The 16,845-nt window shown below is 34.8% G+C and overlaps 1 protein-coding gene across 6 annotated transcripts; it reads right to left on the bottom strand.

Moving 5' to 3' along the window:
* Positions 1 to 4,412: 4,412 nt before the first annotated feature.
* Positions 4,413 to 16,403, bottom strand: LOC106050370 (spermidine synthase-like). Of its 6 annotated transcripts, none has more exons than XM_056009007.1 (9): positions 16,331 to 16,403; positions 12,559 to 12,719; positions 12,250 to 12,370; positions 11,563 to 11,655; positions 10,558 to 10,711; positions 10,279 to 10,362; positions 9,376 to 9,521; positions 8,358 to 8,480; positions 4,413 to 7,745 (listed from the first exon to the last, which is right to left on the bottom strand). In XM_056009007.1, the coding sequence occupies exons 2-9, from the start codon at positions 12,687 to 12,689 to the stop codon at positions 7,704 to 7,706; spliced, it is 894 nt and encodes a 297-aa protein (XP_055864982.1). In that variant the 5' UTR covers positions 12,690 to 12,719; positions 16,331 to 16,403; the 3' UTR covers positions 4,413 to 7,703. The 6 variants fall into 6 exon arrangements, with proteins under 6 accessions (XP_055864982.1, XP_055864979.1, XP_055864980.1 ...); XM_056009004.1 differs by having other exon boundaries at positions 16,233 to 16,382; XM_056009005.1 differs by having other exon boundaries at positions 12,559 to 12,711; positions 16,233 to 16,382.
* Positions 16,404 to 16,845: the final 442 nt, after the last annotated feature.

The raw sequence follows: 16,845 nt of genomic DNA, 5'->3' as shown, positions 1-16,845 counted from the left end.
AGTCTGGGAAGTGATAAGGGCAATTTATAAGTGAAAATTTAAGATTTTGTATTAGAAAATAAATTCTTCTTTACATTTTATTCATTCTTTACTTAGTACAAAATCACAATCAAATTTACTTTACAAGTCTTGTGTATAGCTAAGTCATAGTCATCTCATTTCTGCCTGTGATCCCTTCTGTGGCAAAGGCCACCAACAAGCTTCTTCCAGGCTTCTCGGTTCTGGGCGAGTCTCTCCAACTGCCCCCCCCCCCCTCACGTCTTGCCCATCTGCTTCCAAATCACGGCGCCATGTAGGCTATTCCTGAGCCGTTATAGGTCTACAGTATATCATCAAAATTCTGTTTCCTACACAGATCACGCTCAAAAGCAAGAATTGCCAAATTGTTCAATCTTCGTGCATTGTTGACCTAAAGAATTCGCGCGGGGCCTATGAAAATGCGAGTCCCACTGCGGCTGTAGGCCTATTGGTTGCATAATGGCCTAATGCCGGCCAGAGTTTTTTTTTTAGCACAAAGAGACAGGGGTGCATCTTATCTCCCTTCATTTTCCTCCTAGCCATCGACTACATAATGAGGAGGAGCAATGAACCAGACTGCATTTGGTATTCCATGGCATGAACAACTCCGATTGACGGACTTGGACTTTGCTGATGATGTTGCACTACCCGGAGCTACAAATAAACCATACAAGAAATGACGGAGAGCCTAGATAGAGAGGCAACCAAAATTGGCATCCGCATAAAGTTAGATAAGACTAAAATTTTGCGAGTGGGATATAGGGCAAAGGGTGCCCCCGTCAGACTTGGCGAGTCAAAGCTTGAAGAGCTGGGCAAGTTCACTTACCTTGGCAGCATCATAACAAATGACGGGGATGCCTACTATGATGTAGCGTGCCGAATAGGAAAGGCAGGGAGCATTTTCCAAGGCTGCAGCCTATTTGGACAAGCCAAGCCATTGGACTCGAGACAAAAATACACCTTCTCAACACAATCATCATTCCAATTGCAACATATGCACGTGAGACATGGGAGTCCTCTGTCAAAATTGAGAAGAGACTAAATGTGGCTCAACAAAAATGGCTGAGACGGATTTTGGGAGTCAGTTACACAGATCGGGTCTCAAACAAGGAAATCCTATGCCGAACTGGGAGTCGAACACTTAGTGAGGTTGTGACAGAACGTCGCATGATGTTTGCGGGGCATGTTCTACGACAAAATGAACTACGCATACCAAGAGTTGTGATGACATGGAGGCCAATACGAGGAAAACGCAAACAGGGACGTAATCGTATAACTTGGCGTCACACTTTCATGGAGGACCTCAGAACAGTGGACACCAGGTGGGAGGAGGCTTCAGACATTGCCAATGACAAATCTTTATGGAGACAGTTTGCCGCCCAATGCGCCGGGGAGGACCTAAGTCTAAGTAAGTAAATGCCGGTCATAGGTCCACTGCTAAAAATAAAATAAAAATAATCTAGATTGATTTCAAGCTCGCGGTGAGCCTACAAAAGACAGTATCGGTAGGCCCTATACTTTTAAAAAGAGATGTGTCGCTGATGGCCAACTAACAAGGGGGCTCGAGTTCGAATCCCAACTCGAGCAGAGTTGTGTTAGCTGACCGCCTGGTTCACAAAAGAGATTCGGCCGAAGAGCAGTGAAAATGCTACAAGCATGAAAGATGCGCTGAATAAGCAGTTGATTTTACATAATGGATCGAGAGTGTGAACTGCTGCTTTGAATTTGGTTTAAAATAATATACATTTATTGGGCTTTTCCCATTTCACACACACATAATAATAAGGCTTGCCTTCGAGTCCGAAGATTAATGAGGAATGCAGAATTTTCCGTGGCTACGCTGCCCCAGCTGTGACCTACATATGTTGCCACATTCAGGGCAAGCATCACACAAACATACATAGCCTATAGACTAAATATATATACGCTGCGCTACGATTGAAATAGTTAATATATGTTTATTTTGCATGGGAATTTATTTTTGATCATATAATAAAATGGCTCACGTATCCTATATTTTTTGTTCATTCCTCAACTGAAAGGCAGTTTTAAGCAAAGCACGCCTTTCATTGAATCACCTGCTGCCTCCTAGCATGGCCTAGGATGGCTGCCTGGTCGTGTGGTTTGCACGCTGGACTGTCGTTCAGATTTATCGATGGTCCCGGGTTCAAACCCTGCCCGCTCCCATTCCCCGTCGTCCTGCGGGAGGTTTGGACTAGGAAGTAATTATCTTCAACTCTGAAGGAACACCCGAAACATGTAAAACAAACAACAAACAAACATATAATAATGACCCCTCACTACCAAATTTTGAATCCGTAAATTATAGAAGTCTGATAAATACATCATTTAAGCTTAAACTGGATCCTCCTAAGAAACAGGAAGAAGGGACATCACTATTCGCAATTTAGTCCACTCTATAAGCATGACTTTTTTAAATTTTATTTTGTCATTCTTAGATCTACGTGGAAGCAGATCTGAAACAGCTTGGGGTTAGGGCGTGGAGACGAAAGGCCCAGGAGAGATCTGAATGGAAGGATGTGTTAAAGCAGGCCAGAGCCCTCCATGGGCTGTAGCGCCACTGGGATGGATGGATGGATGGATGGATTCTTAGATCTAGATTTTACATCAATGGTCATCAAGGCGTTATCTATACGGTACAGATGCATCTTGTATCTGAATAACCCATCCCCACAAATCGTAGCCTACTATACTATACCATGATAGATAAATCATATTAAGCGGAGCAGTTTGAAAAAAAAAAACACTTCGCAATTTAGTCTACTCTTTACACGTGCATTTTGTGTTCACTTTGTTAGTAATATACCTAGAAGCGTAAATGGAATAACCAATTTCCGCATACTGTATTGGATCTATAGCTTATGTTTGTTCTATAAGGGTATAAGTACCTAATAATCAATAACAAGTTGATTTTAGCGGGTTTTTTTTTTTTTTTTTTTTGGTATTAAAAAATTATGTAGTTCTAGAACTATTCAACGAAATGTATGAAATAAATAGACTAGTTGTTTTTTTTTTTATTTCCTAACCTGACGACATGAACGTCATAGAATAAACTTATCAAATATTCTAAGCACTTCTGAATTTAATAAAATAAAATTTATAAATTGCAGATGTTCCTTCGGAGACCAAATTTTCCAATTAAATGTACCGTAGGGCCTACAAACTCATAGGTACTGACTTGGCAGAATTTAAGTCATTGGTTAATATGCATGACTAAATGCATGACGCGTAGGACGTAATCATCTTCTTTTTTGAAGTAACGTCTGTATTATATAAGATAAGATAAGATAGGTAAATCGATAAAGCGAATCTTTAGGCTGGTACTAGCAGATATCAGTCAGTGCGTGTGCGTTTTTTTTAAAAGAATTTCGTATGAGTTTAGCAAGGTGTGTGTTTATCAATTTTATGGCAGCTCATCTAGATCTATTTACATTTTTTTTTCAGTTAAGTTGTTTAAATGTATTAAACCATGTAGAGCAGATGGACCAGTTGCCCGTCTGGGCGCTTTCATACTCTTTCGCAGGGTCGGATTTACCTCAAGGCACAAGCTGTAAAAGGGCGTGGTGGCCGTGTCGTTAAGCGATTGCCTTCCGAACCTGGTAGAAATAATCTTATGAGTTTTATCTCAGTGCCACACAGCATATCTTGCGAACCTGGGGTTCGAATCTCGGTGAAGACTTTCGAATTTCGGGATTTTTAGGGCATCCCTGAGTCCACCCAACTCTAGTTGGGGAAAGTAAAGGCGGTTGGCCGTAGTGCTGGCCACATGACACCCTGCTCGTTAACAGTTGGCCAAAGAAACGACCTTAACATCATCTGCCCTATTGATCGCAAGGTCTGAAAAGGGGGAACTAACACACGCTTAGGGCTCCCAAGAAATATACGTACAATATCTGGACTGATATAAAGGGCCTCATATCTAAAACAGTTTAGTGCCGTTTCAAGTTTGAAACCGGCACTGCTCTTTTGAGACAGAAGGGGACATAATAATGGTGTGGAGCAGACGAGATAAAAGTTCTATACAAACAGGTAAGAGGTGGCTAGAAGAAAGTGTAAAGAAAACAAAAAACCCAAAGAAATGTCTATTTCCTAAGACAGTTTCTCCATTTAAGATGTAGGCCTACATTCTCTTGGAATACAATGGAGATGCTTAGTAAACCTGATGACGGTACATTTAAAATATGATAAAGGGAGGTAAACATGTGTTTGCTTGAGGAAGAAGGGAATAGTGAAGACAAGGATGCGCAACCCACGGCCCATCTCCAGCCCAATGAAATCAAGCATCTCACATTGAGCCTTGCATAACCAGGCTTGATACCACACACAAGTTTGTGAGAATTGTACCTAATTAATTTATCAACATAAAAACTGTGTACAGTACAATAATATCACTAGTTTATTTTAAAAAATACAACCTTATTCAAACATTTGTTAGAAAATGAATATGTGTAAACATTCAAAAAGGGTTCGAATCTTTAAACTCTTCAAAAGGTTAGCAGAAGTTCTGAATAGTAAACAGTTCAATTTTTTTTTATTGTTTTATGAAAAAAAAAAGGTGCAGGTTTTTAAAAATGACAACAGACAAGGGAAGCAACTGTCTTGTTTAAAGTAAGAGTTGTGGATCAAAGAGGAAAATAAACAGTGTGAGAGAAAAATAGCTGGTACACAACCATTTCTGGAGATTCCTCAGTGCTCTGTATTTCATCGTAATACCAATGCCCATATTTCATTGGAAATATAAATTTCAACTTCAAGGGCCAAAAGCAATCTACATGCATTTCAATTGTTATCATATAAATTACAGATCTTCATTGAAAAAAATAAAAAATAAAAGACAATAATTACGTCATCTATGATGACTAGACAAATACATTTATTGAAAGAGAGTAGTATGGAAAAAATAATATATTTAAGAGCTGTGAGAACATTTGAAAAAGAATATCATTATCATGTCCCTTGATTTTCGTTGTAGGAGTTGCTGTGACAGTTCGCGTAATCAAATCCCTCCACTTTTCCCGGTCGGCAGCCATTCATAGTAGGATATGAAGAGAGCCCGGTCCATTCTTTTACCTTCGGCTCTTGGAACTCTAGGCCAGCAAAAGTGAACAAGAGCTCTATACATCATTTCAGATTTCTCCTAAGATATTGAATTAACATTTCTAGATGAGAAAAAGTATTTCCTCATAAACCCTTATGGCATGAAGATTTTGAGAGCATAGCTGGCTTTGAAACATGACATAGCCGACAGCAAGGGGAAAAAAAAAACTTGCAAAAGAAACACAAAGCAGCCACAAATCAACTCTTCAAACTTCCAAACTACATCTGTCCTATCTTATCTTATCTTTTACAGACATTACTTCAAAAAAGAAGATTAGTAGACATGTGTATTAATCATTTGCTTTTTGAATGTATATTAGCAAAAAATAATTTTCTAGCAAAGCTGGTATAATTTAAAAATAAAAAAAAAAAGAAAGAAACCTTTATTCACTATATAATAATACTCAGAAAACAATACATTGAACAAAATATGTCCAGTTAAAAAAATACAATTTAACCAGTTAAACAAATAAAATTAAATCAGTTAAACAAATAAAGTTCACTAATATCTATTATATAAGGGTATTGAAATGCAGTGACTAAAGTCTAAAACGTTTATTACAAATGCAATGTACCTTACATAAAGATTGTCAATAAAATAAATTGAACTAACAACAAGCTTCACAATGCACATCAATTACATCAAAAAAATGTAATGTAAAACATTTCAATATAGACACAAAAAATGCAAGAAATCGATGACTACATAAAACATTTCCTTCATATGGGTTAAAAATTACAAGATTTTCAAGTCACTCTTATATCACGGTGGACATGATTAAACAATAATGCAAATGTGATAAAAAGAAAACTGGCTTACCCATAAAGGTCTGAATTAATATGTCATGGTAAAATAGATCATTTGAAGTTGAAAAAAAAAAAAAAAAAAAAAAAACTGTAATGACAAGTCATAAATAAGAAAATCTGTTTAAGTAAAACGACTGATACTCTCCAAAAAAATAAAAAAAGACATTTACATATTGAATATAAGTATAAGAAATAATGACAGTAATCAGTTCCAAATAAATTAACTTCTTTAAGATTTCAGATGTTCCTTAAAAGAAAAAAAATGTATGCACATTCATGTATTAATCTACTTCTTGTAGCTTAAAACTAACCTTATGCAACTTGCAGTTCAAAAATACCCTTCTACAGCTAGCTAATGTGGATCCTCAGTTATAACAGGTCTCATGTCTCCCCAGTAGACTCACCACCTCCAGGCAACATTGGCTTGGTTATGTCTGCTCTAAGGAGGATGAATGAATCCATTTAGTTATCATCTTTGGCCAACTTGCGGCTGGCACAACACCTCCCACATGTAAACATCAGAGTTGACTACTGGGAAGACATAGCCCTAGACTGCACTATGAGGAGAGAATGACAAAGAAAGCTATGGACAGCGAAAAAGTGATGACCCTAGGTCTGGAAGAAAAGTGAACCAGACAAAAAATGGCCGGTTCATTTACCACAAAACAAACCTCCATCGGCATGCTTTGGATCATCAGATTTATCTTTTGAAAAAGTATCAAGATGTATCGACCACCCAATTCCACTGTTCCAGTTTATGTTGTCATAATTTTTCAACTATAGTTAACATACAAGTACTTAATATATAGCCATAGGTATATTGGATATCAAGGACAAACTTACTGTGAACATCTTTCATTATTAAAACAAAGATTGCCTTAACAAATGAGAACATAAGAATTATGTAATCTTTACTGTTAATTTTCTCATGTTACATTATGATGGTAAGAACATTTTAGGAAGCACACACACCAAGGTTCAGGGTTAATAAACCTTAGGCATTTATTTAGGCCTACTAAACATTGAAGAGTTTGTCATCCTTTAAGTACATCTTTCTCTATATGTATATACACATTAGTGGAAGTAAAAACATTTGAGGAAGACTAATGTTCTGTTACTGCCACTGCAATGAGCTTCAAATAGTATTCTGGCCAGAAAAGCTGTGAAGCTATATGGGAATGGGCCTTGGACTAATCCATAGATCAAACTCAAAGACTATATATGTAAATTATGAGTGAATCTGGAGTGAATGTACACTTTGGTTTTATATAGTCATAATATTTTGTTTGGTGTAATGCACAAATTGTAAGACAAATTTCCTTATGAATAATAAGGATTATTATTATTATTATTATATTTTAGTCCCTAATAAAAAAAAATTGCTATTAATAAACTTAAGGAACATCTGTTAAAAAAAAAAAGCTGATGCAACACTAAAGAAAACTAAAGGAAGTACATAATGAAAAGGTCCACAGTCTCACAGACAACTTGAGCACATATTTCTCAATCACCAGACTAGCATCTTCGCATCTATAGAGTGATGTGCATTTTGTTTGCTGATTGCACAAGCCAAAGACTAGAGTTAATTTAAACTATCACACAGCAGCTCCACTGCTGAGTGTCAAGACACATGGAATGAAGAACAAAAGTTTCACATTGTATAGAATAGAAGTAAGAGGTATTTATGCGAGAATGACAAAATCTGTTAAAAGCAAAGGAAAGATTTATATATAAAGTTATCACACAGCAACATATCTTCTTCAAATACCATTCTTTCCTTTTGTAGTCTTGCATTTTAAAGCCTGCAAACATAATAATACAAAATTGTATTAATATTTCATAAAGAATTGTACAAAGTATGAGTTACATTAAGCTATACTATTATGAAGCCCTACTAGACAGTATTATAGACCTATTCTTTATTAAACTTTTTAAATTCTATTTCCAGTTTGAATTTGACCATTTGATGTACATTCAAATGGGAGATTACTTAGACGAAAAAAAAAAAAAGCTGTTCCTACAGCAAGTAAGGCATTAGGACTAAACCTTTAAAGTTGCATTTAGTTGTAAAGGATTTATAGCTTTTACTTTTTTTTTTTATCATAATTAATGCTAATTAATCAATTGTTGATGGCATCATTAATTAATAGAAGATTAATCTCACTCTGACTTTAGTATTTCTGAATATGGTTTGTTGATGACCTAAAAGTAAAAAGGACGGTACCTTCCCAAACATTGGTTTGTTAAATGAACTATTTTAGGAAAGCTATTAGTAAGAATTGACAAGTTTCTATCTTTAGTTCCTTTTGTAATTGATAAATAATTTAAATGGACAATTCTAGGGTTTGTGGCATAAACTATCCTGGTGTATCTAAAACTAAAAATGTGAATTTAAAAAAAAACATCACTCTCACCCTTTTAGCAAATTCTGGCAATTGAAATGAAGATCTGTGCATATCTGTGTTGTAATATCTCATTTCTAACAGAGTCAATTCTTCTGAGGAAAATTTCCTTGATGGATTTTCAAAATCTATTTCCTATAGATAAGAGTTTACAAAATATAATTACATAGAGATTAGTAATATCTATCAAGGCAAGTACTTCCATATTCATTTCATGATTACTTAATTGAGTAGGGTTTTTTTGTTGTTGTTTTTTTTAAAGATTCTCAATAAGTAAATGATTGATTGGAAATGCTTTCAGTTTTATGGTTGTTTTCCAATTTTGTGGCAGCTAAAGAAGAATAAAAAGAATATTACTTCCTAGTTGTCTTAGCATGGACTGACTTATTTGTCCAATTCTAAGATCTTTTTGAAGCAGTCTATGAATTGTTATGAATTCTGCTACTTCTTTCACTAGCATCTCTCCTGAGGTTGCCATTGGTTGAATGTTGTGGTGCTTCAGAGTAAGCTCTTATTATCAGTGAAATTCAAGTTTTTGAGAATGGAGGTAATTATCTGGTTTGAGTTATTCAAAGTCCAATGGAGGCTTTATAAAACATTCTTGCCTAACACCACCCAGGCACTCCCAAGCTGTTGATCTGGATCCCCAAACATTCAAAGTTGTCCTTTCCCTTGATTGCTTTATCTAGTGTTTCATAAAGATTTGGTATCTTCCACATGACATACTAATGTATTTAGTTTATTTAGCTTTCATCACTTCAAGAATGCAAAAATATTTACATAGCTTAGGGTAACTTTTTTGTTAATGTTCTGGTTTAATTAACACTTCTCAGTATCCGCTTAGATCCCAGACATCTTTCTGTTACAGAAAAGTAAATGATCTCAGCAACTTTTCAGAGCCTAGTACTATTATTAGTTTACTTTTTTTTTCTCAGTCAAACTTTTGGTGAACCAATTTGTTTTTAAAGACTAACATTTTTATGTAACACTGAGTAGATCTTAAACAGATGTCATTAAGAGAGCTACTCACTGGGTCAAGACTGCATAATACAAAACCAATCTGGCCACACGGATAAGTTGGAATGGATGTGTAGGCATAAGCCACTGACGGATACAACGTGTCACAGAAATCTAGCATGTTCTTGATGAGGTCTATATGAATCCACATACACTCTCCTGTAAAAAGAAGATAGGAAGATACAAAAAGCATGTTAATTAGTAGCAAAAATAAAAATTCATGGTAGGTAAAAATATTTTGTATAATAACCATATTAACATATGTCTATATAATTGAACTAGCAGTAATAAGATTAAATGTTGACATTGTGTAGATATGTATATTGTCAATATTTAGAATTATTACCCTTGGCAAGGGAGTTCATATTGTTATGTTGTGTGTTATTAGAATTCATTCAGGATCATGGCTTATGGCATTAGTGTTGTTTATTCATTATTGTGTTATCTAGTTTATTATAATGAAAAAAATGATAGCAGAGCATACAAAAGTATACTGTACTTCTTTTACCAATCGACATAGTCTGTTCAATTGTATTCATTTTCCATTCTTATGTTGTTATAGTTTATGAACTTTTTATTTTCATTAAATTTCTTATTTTAAAAAAAAATGTCACAGACTGGTCCAATAAGAAATTAGCATACAACTTTGAGATGTTCTTGAAATGATGTAATTTCACATTACTTCATGTCTCTTAGCATTTATTTTTTTCTATCATATTTTTAGAAATAATAATAGTGCAATCATTACAGATTGTGAAATGTTGAATTGAACTGACATATATTTTTTTAAATCATTAAAAGTTGTCAACATTGAATTACCAGTATTTTGTTTTCAGGGTACTAGTACGCAGAATTGAAGTTTGTACATTGAAGAGCTCTTCTATCAAATGCCAACATACAAAAGTGAGATCATTACCTTGACTGCAAACTATTCCATTTGGTTTCAGAGCCTTTTTCATGAGTTCATAGTAATTTTTCTCAAATAATGATGATGCAAGCCCTATTTGGGATTTTAAAAGAAAACAAGTTCAGTCATGGATTGCTTGTAATGATGCAGATAAAAACATCGAACATTATTAATTCTATTACAATTGAAAATAGAACTTGTATTAGTTGTGTAAGAAACTTTGTCACAGTAAATGAAAAAAACCCAAACATTCAGACAAAACTATAAATGAAGAAAAAGAAAACAAACCAATGGGATCACTGGAGTCTGTTATGATGACATCAAACTCTTCCTGGTGTTGGCCCATAAATTCAAAGCCATCCATGATGTGTAGGTGCAGTCTTGGGTTGGAAAAACTTGTAGACATCCCTGGTAGATACTTCTTGCTGACTTCGACAACATACTATCTCAACATTGACAAATGTAACACATTTTTATTTTACAATAACATACTATCTTAACGTAAGTAAAAAATCTTAGTTGTTTTTTAAAGTTTTCTAAAGTCACAGTCAAACTTCATCAAAATCAACAGAGTTGAAAAACATTTGGCTGCACCAAACAGTGGGTATAAGAAATAAATCTATTCCCATGAAATGCAATGTAACAAGAATTGACTGCATTTTAAGCTATGTTATAACCCACTTAGAAAATTGACTATCCCATGTACACTTTACACTACAATTTTAATGTTTGAAACATGGTACTTATATACAAATTTACGTCATCACAATTTTAATAAGTGTGTTGATTAGCAGATCTGAGGTGAAAAGACAGTTAATTTAAGAGTGTAGCAAACGGATACAAAAATTAATAAAAGCGAAACTAAACTACTTGTTTAAAAAAATAAAAGACTTTAAATATCTATACCGGTATCTAAAATGAATTCCAAAAAAAAAAAAAATGACAGAAGTTAGGAAAAAATAACTGCCTCTGACTCGGGTTTTAATGCACTCAAAACACTATCATAAGAGTAGTAAGACTAGCATGGTAATTAGACCTGGAAACGAGAGTGAATCCACAGAAAAATATATGCAGCTTTAAAGTACCAACCAGCAGCTCTAACAACTATATAAGGACTCATCTATAGTGACTGTAATAAAAAGAGTGAATCTATGACTGAGGACATGGAGTCAAATCTACAGCTACTTTAGTGTCTTTAGGTTCACGCAAGGAGATAAAACACTCAAAAGAGATTTATAAATGAAAGGTTTGTTTAATGGGGAAAAATATAATATAAAATGACACATTACTAACCTGATCTATTTCACACATGTGTACCTCTTCTACACATTCATGTTTGAGAACCTCTCTTGCCACTCCTCCATCCCCACCCCCTATGATTAACACCTAATGGAATAAAGAAAATTGAGAAATACATTAATATCAGATTGCTCATTTTGATCCAACATTGGAAACTCACATTGGCCTAGACCTAGAGTCAAACACAAGCTTAATAGTTTATTTGAAAGTAGTTTTGTTCAGTTATTGATTTTTTCAGACAGTGAGCATTGTTTTAAAACACTAGGGCATAAATCCTTGTCCTTTCTATCAACAGAAAATTGCTATATTAGAAAATTAACTAATTATTTTGTGAAGACTAATTAGTTTTTTTTTTAAATAGACAAAATCCTGGAATAAGACATTAACTGGGATGGCTGCCTGGTCGTGCGTTTTGCGCGCTGGACTGTCATTCGGACTTATCGATGGTTTCGGGTTCAAACCCTGCCCGCTTCCATCCCCCATCGTCCAGCGGGAGATTTGGACTAGGAAGTAAATTATCTTCAACTCTGAAGGAACATCCAAAACATGTAAAACATTTTACAAGCAACATGTAAATATATTTTCAACTATTTCATATTTTTGGGCTAATTAACAATAAATTAAAAAATAAAGACTTAAATTTAATTAAAGTTGTTTTTTTTTATTACAGCTATTACTTACTTTTTTGGGATTTTTATGTGAACATAAAGGCAGATGTGCCAACATTTCTTGATAGGAGAATTCATCTTTTTCTGTACATTGAATAACACCATCAAGGACTAGGACATTGCCAAAAGTTTTACTAAAAAATATGCAATCACAAAAAAGAGCAATAAGAACAAATATATTCAAAATAAATAAAAACAAAAAAACTTATTCTGATTAAAATAACTATCATTTCTCAGTCCCAGCTGAAATATTGTAAGTGGGAAGAGATAATTATCTTGAGTTTACAACACAAATGTGCAATAACAATTGTTTTTCTTTTACCTTTTAAAGACTAAAATGTCTTGGTATTTGCTTTTCTCATGATATAAAACTTTGTCCACTTCCAAAGACATACTCTGACCAGGCCATAACTCGTTTACTTCACTAAACCATCCGTCTTTGATAGCATTCATTTTGTCTGATTACGTAATTCACCTGCAAAACTAAGAAAACGCTTTTAAATTTAACACTTTTTCCCCATTTATAAAAGCTAGAGATATAAGGAGATTTATTAGTAATAACTCTTTCATTCCAACTATAAATGAAAAATGGCTAGTCTTAACACAGCAAAAAACAAAAAAATAGCTTAATGACATGACACCTCTCCAAATTGTTCTCCAAAACCAGAGAAAATATTTTTGTGCTCCAGAATATCTTATAGAGCAACTGACTCACAAGCAATGGAAATTTAGAAAAAAGAAACAGTTGTATCAAATTCATTGAATGACAAAAGTGTTAACACAGCAGGTCCAATAATCAAGTGACCTAGCACAGCTGGCTTGAAACAAAAACAGTAACATGACAAAGCCTTATTATGAGCATTGGGATTCAGCTGAATGGGAACAGGATAATATTGATCTCTAATATTGATCACTTCAGTTGACTCTTTAGCTAAATATCATCAAAATACTAAATTCAAAAAAAAAAAAAAAAATTAGGTGGTGGCATGAAATGAATTCTACATTTGTGTTCAAAATATGTGATTACTTTATCACTTTTCTAATAACCATCTATCTGCCTAAAGCAATAAGAAAAAATGTCCTATATACCAACAATTCTATAAGTTTTATTTGAAGTTTTTTGAGAAGCTTTAAACCTCATGAGCTGTTGGACCTCTAAGATCCCTAACTTAATTATTTACCTCTTAGAGAAAATTTTGCACTCAAAATACTCCCTAGACCAGCGGTTCTCAACCTTTTAAGCTCGGCGACCCTTTCTATAATCACCCACTCTGACGCGACCCCCCCTCCCAGACATACACATACAGCAATAGAAGAATAGACAATAACAATCCATATTTTCAATGGTCTTAGGCGACCCCTGGCAAATCGTCAATCGACCCCCGAGGGGGTCGCGACCCACAGGTTGAGAACCCCTGCCCTAGACGTACACAAAATAAAGTAAAGTAGGTCACAATTCTCACAAACAATATGTGCAAAGAAACGATCTTATAAGTATCACTCCACCATCTTCACAAAAAGTTTACTTTTTAACTCTTTCTCTTCTAACTGACGATACCAACGTTGATTCCACCAGAATGTGGTCAATAATTACGGAGAGAAAGGGTTAAGCATATTTATACATTGACTCATTTCTTCTAACTAGCTTTTAGCTGGTAGAAATAATCCTCAACTGTTCTGCATTACTTTTGACTAGTAGTGGAACTGGATAGACAAACAACAGGTGGCAAACTGGGCCTCTGTTGGTTTACCTTGGCTGATTTTTTAAAATCTCACATGTGGTGAGGATGGAACAGAGATCAGGCCACCCAAAAAATATTAAATATTACAATAAAAAGGCAGATTTTGGAATTTGAAATATACTGTATATAATTTACTAGAAGAGAAAGATAAGCTGACCAAGGAAAGAGCACTTTAGTGTGAGGAAAAATGATGCTTGATTTAGCATTTTTAGCTGACGTTACTAGATATCTCAACAACCTAAATTTAAATCTGCAGCATCGAAAAATAGTTTCCCAGCTTTAAGATATCAATATGAGTTAAAAAGCAATTTATCTTATAATAATACTCAATAATAGGCACTAATATTAGTAACAGAATCTAGATATAGATCTATTATCTATTCTGTCTCTGTATTATATAAGACAAAAGCATAGCCCTCGACACCAAAATCAAACTGATGCACTTCCTGGTCATGGCCACATTCTTATATGCTTGCTAGTCTTGAATGCTGAATGCAGAGCTAGAGAGGAGGATCCTGGCAATGGAATTGAGATGCTAGAGAAGGATAGGTTTCACATTTAAAGACCGCATCACAAACAAAGAGATTAGAGACAGGGTTACTACAGCAATGCATCCTCTGTTTGGGACCACTCAACTCAAGAAAACATTAAGAAACTGGAACAGAGAGCAGTGAGATTCATAACAAACGAATATTCACATTTGACTAGAGTAACACCTTTAGTAAAATCACTAAATTTAGAAAGCCTTCAGGATTGAAGACTTAAAAGTAGCAATTATACATAACACACTGAACCATAATCTTCAAATACAAAAACAAAATTTAATAAAATACTCAGAAAGACACAAAGATAAAGGTACATTTCTCGTTCCATATGCTAGGACGAATTTGTACAAAAGCGCCTTCTTCCCTAGTGCTATTAGAGCATGGAATGGGTTGCCTGAGCTAGCCAGAAAAACCAGTGACTTGGTGGAGTTTAGGTCAATGGTTAATATGCATGACGCGTAGGACGTAATCATCTGTGAAGTGACGTCTGTATCATATAAGATAAGAAGATAAACTATGGTACTGTACATATACTATTATACTCATTTAATTAGCCTATGGTTTATCTCAGACACACTTCCTCATGTGGCTGTGGAGCCCTATTTTGGAGAGACACTCCTGTCCACAAATAGCGCAGGTTAAGGTGGCTTTTGATACGGTGGTAGAGGAGCTGGCCATTTTTCGGATTGTATGTTTTTCATCCTGAGCTGAGACCCATGTTCTTTCACTGTCAATAGCTTTCTTAGTCACTGTCTCTCTCTATCTGGTGCGGTCTATGTCTTCCCAATTGTCAGTATTGATGTTCACTGATTTGAGGTCTCGTTTTATTACATCTATGTAACGGAGGTGGGGGCGACCAGTTTTTCTTGTGCCAGTTGCGAGTTGTCCATAGAGGATGACTTTCAGGATGCGCTTGTCCTCCATCCGGCGTTGTCTGAGGGCTGTAAAGATGCTGGGAATACCTGAACGCGCAAGGATCTCAGTATTGCACACTTTTTCTTTCCATGTGACTTCCTATGGAGACATCTCAAATGGAATGAGTTCAGTTTTCTCTCTTGCTTTGCGTTGGTCCATGATTCACTGCCATACAGTAGTGTACTCATAATGCATGCCTTGTAGACTTCCATTTTGGTCACCGTAGTTAGCTTCTGGCCTGAGTCTAGCGAAGGTTGAGGCAGCCTTCCCTATGCGTTTTTTTATCTCCTTTTCTAGAGACTTGTTATCGTCTATGAGGATTGCATGGGTGCATCCATTGTCTTTGAGACAGAAGAGTCACAGAAGGAGCCGTATATTGCAAAAGATCTCATATACTGAACTATAACACTTATCTTGATTCTTATTTATAGTAATATTATAATATTAAATATACTATACTAATACAGATCTAGAATTGAATAGATCTAGATTTATCTTAAGATAATAAAAAAGGTATACCATCCATAAATTGGCATAAATGCCATAATAAATAATAATTATCATAATAAATGATCATATAAAAAATATTAATATTATTAATTAAATTAATATATGATCATTAATAATAATAAATTTAATAATAGATCTAATTCTAGATTGAATCTAGAGTAGATCGATCATCGACATCGAGTAGATAGATGATTAGATTATCATTAGACTTAGATTAGACATTAATGATTAGATCTATTTTTTCCCTAGTCTAGGTCTAAGTAAGTCTATAAATCTAGATTTACCAAATCGCGTAGATTGAGCACTAGCTCTATATAATAATAATAAGCTAGCTATGAGGTGTCTCCACAGAAGAGACAAGTTATGTTTCCTCGGACCTTACTGATTCAGTCACTCGGTGATTGTTTCACATGTGCTTACATCTCGATAATAAAAAAAAAAACGAATCTAGTTTAGTACCGGAAACAGTTAAAAACGAAAGTGCTGATTAGGCCTATATCGACTCTATTGGATAAGATCTGGGCGCATCCATTGTCTTCGAGACAAAAGTGTCACAGAAGGAGCCATATATTGCAAAAGATCTCAGCAGTAAAAACAAATGTGAGAGAGAGAGATATGGGGGGAGAGACTGTACAAAATTATATATTTTATCAATCAAGTGCAATGTTTTCGCTGATAGTGTTGTCATATAGATCTTTATACGTCTGTGAGATTTATTGGCAGAAATGCGAATTTACATAATCTAAAAATACATTTTTAAAAAAGTTTATCTAAGGGAATAACTCCATATTTAAAGTCTCGATAATAACGGGATTTAATAATAAGTAGGCTTAACTGTGTAAAATGATTTGTTTGTAAAATGTTTTAGGCCTAGGCCTACATGTTTCGGATGTTCCT

The sequence above is a fragment of the Biomphalaria glabrata genome, chromosome 13 (assembly GCF_947242115.1).
Source record: "Biomphalaria glabrata chromosome 13, xgBioGlab47.1, whole genome shotgun sequence".
Classification (NCBI taxonomy): domain Eukaryota; kingdom Metazoa; phylum Mollusca; class Gastropoda; family Planorbidae; genus Biomphalaria; species Biomphalaria glabrata.
This window is presented reverse-complemented; position numbering and strand designations above follow the sequence as displayed.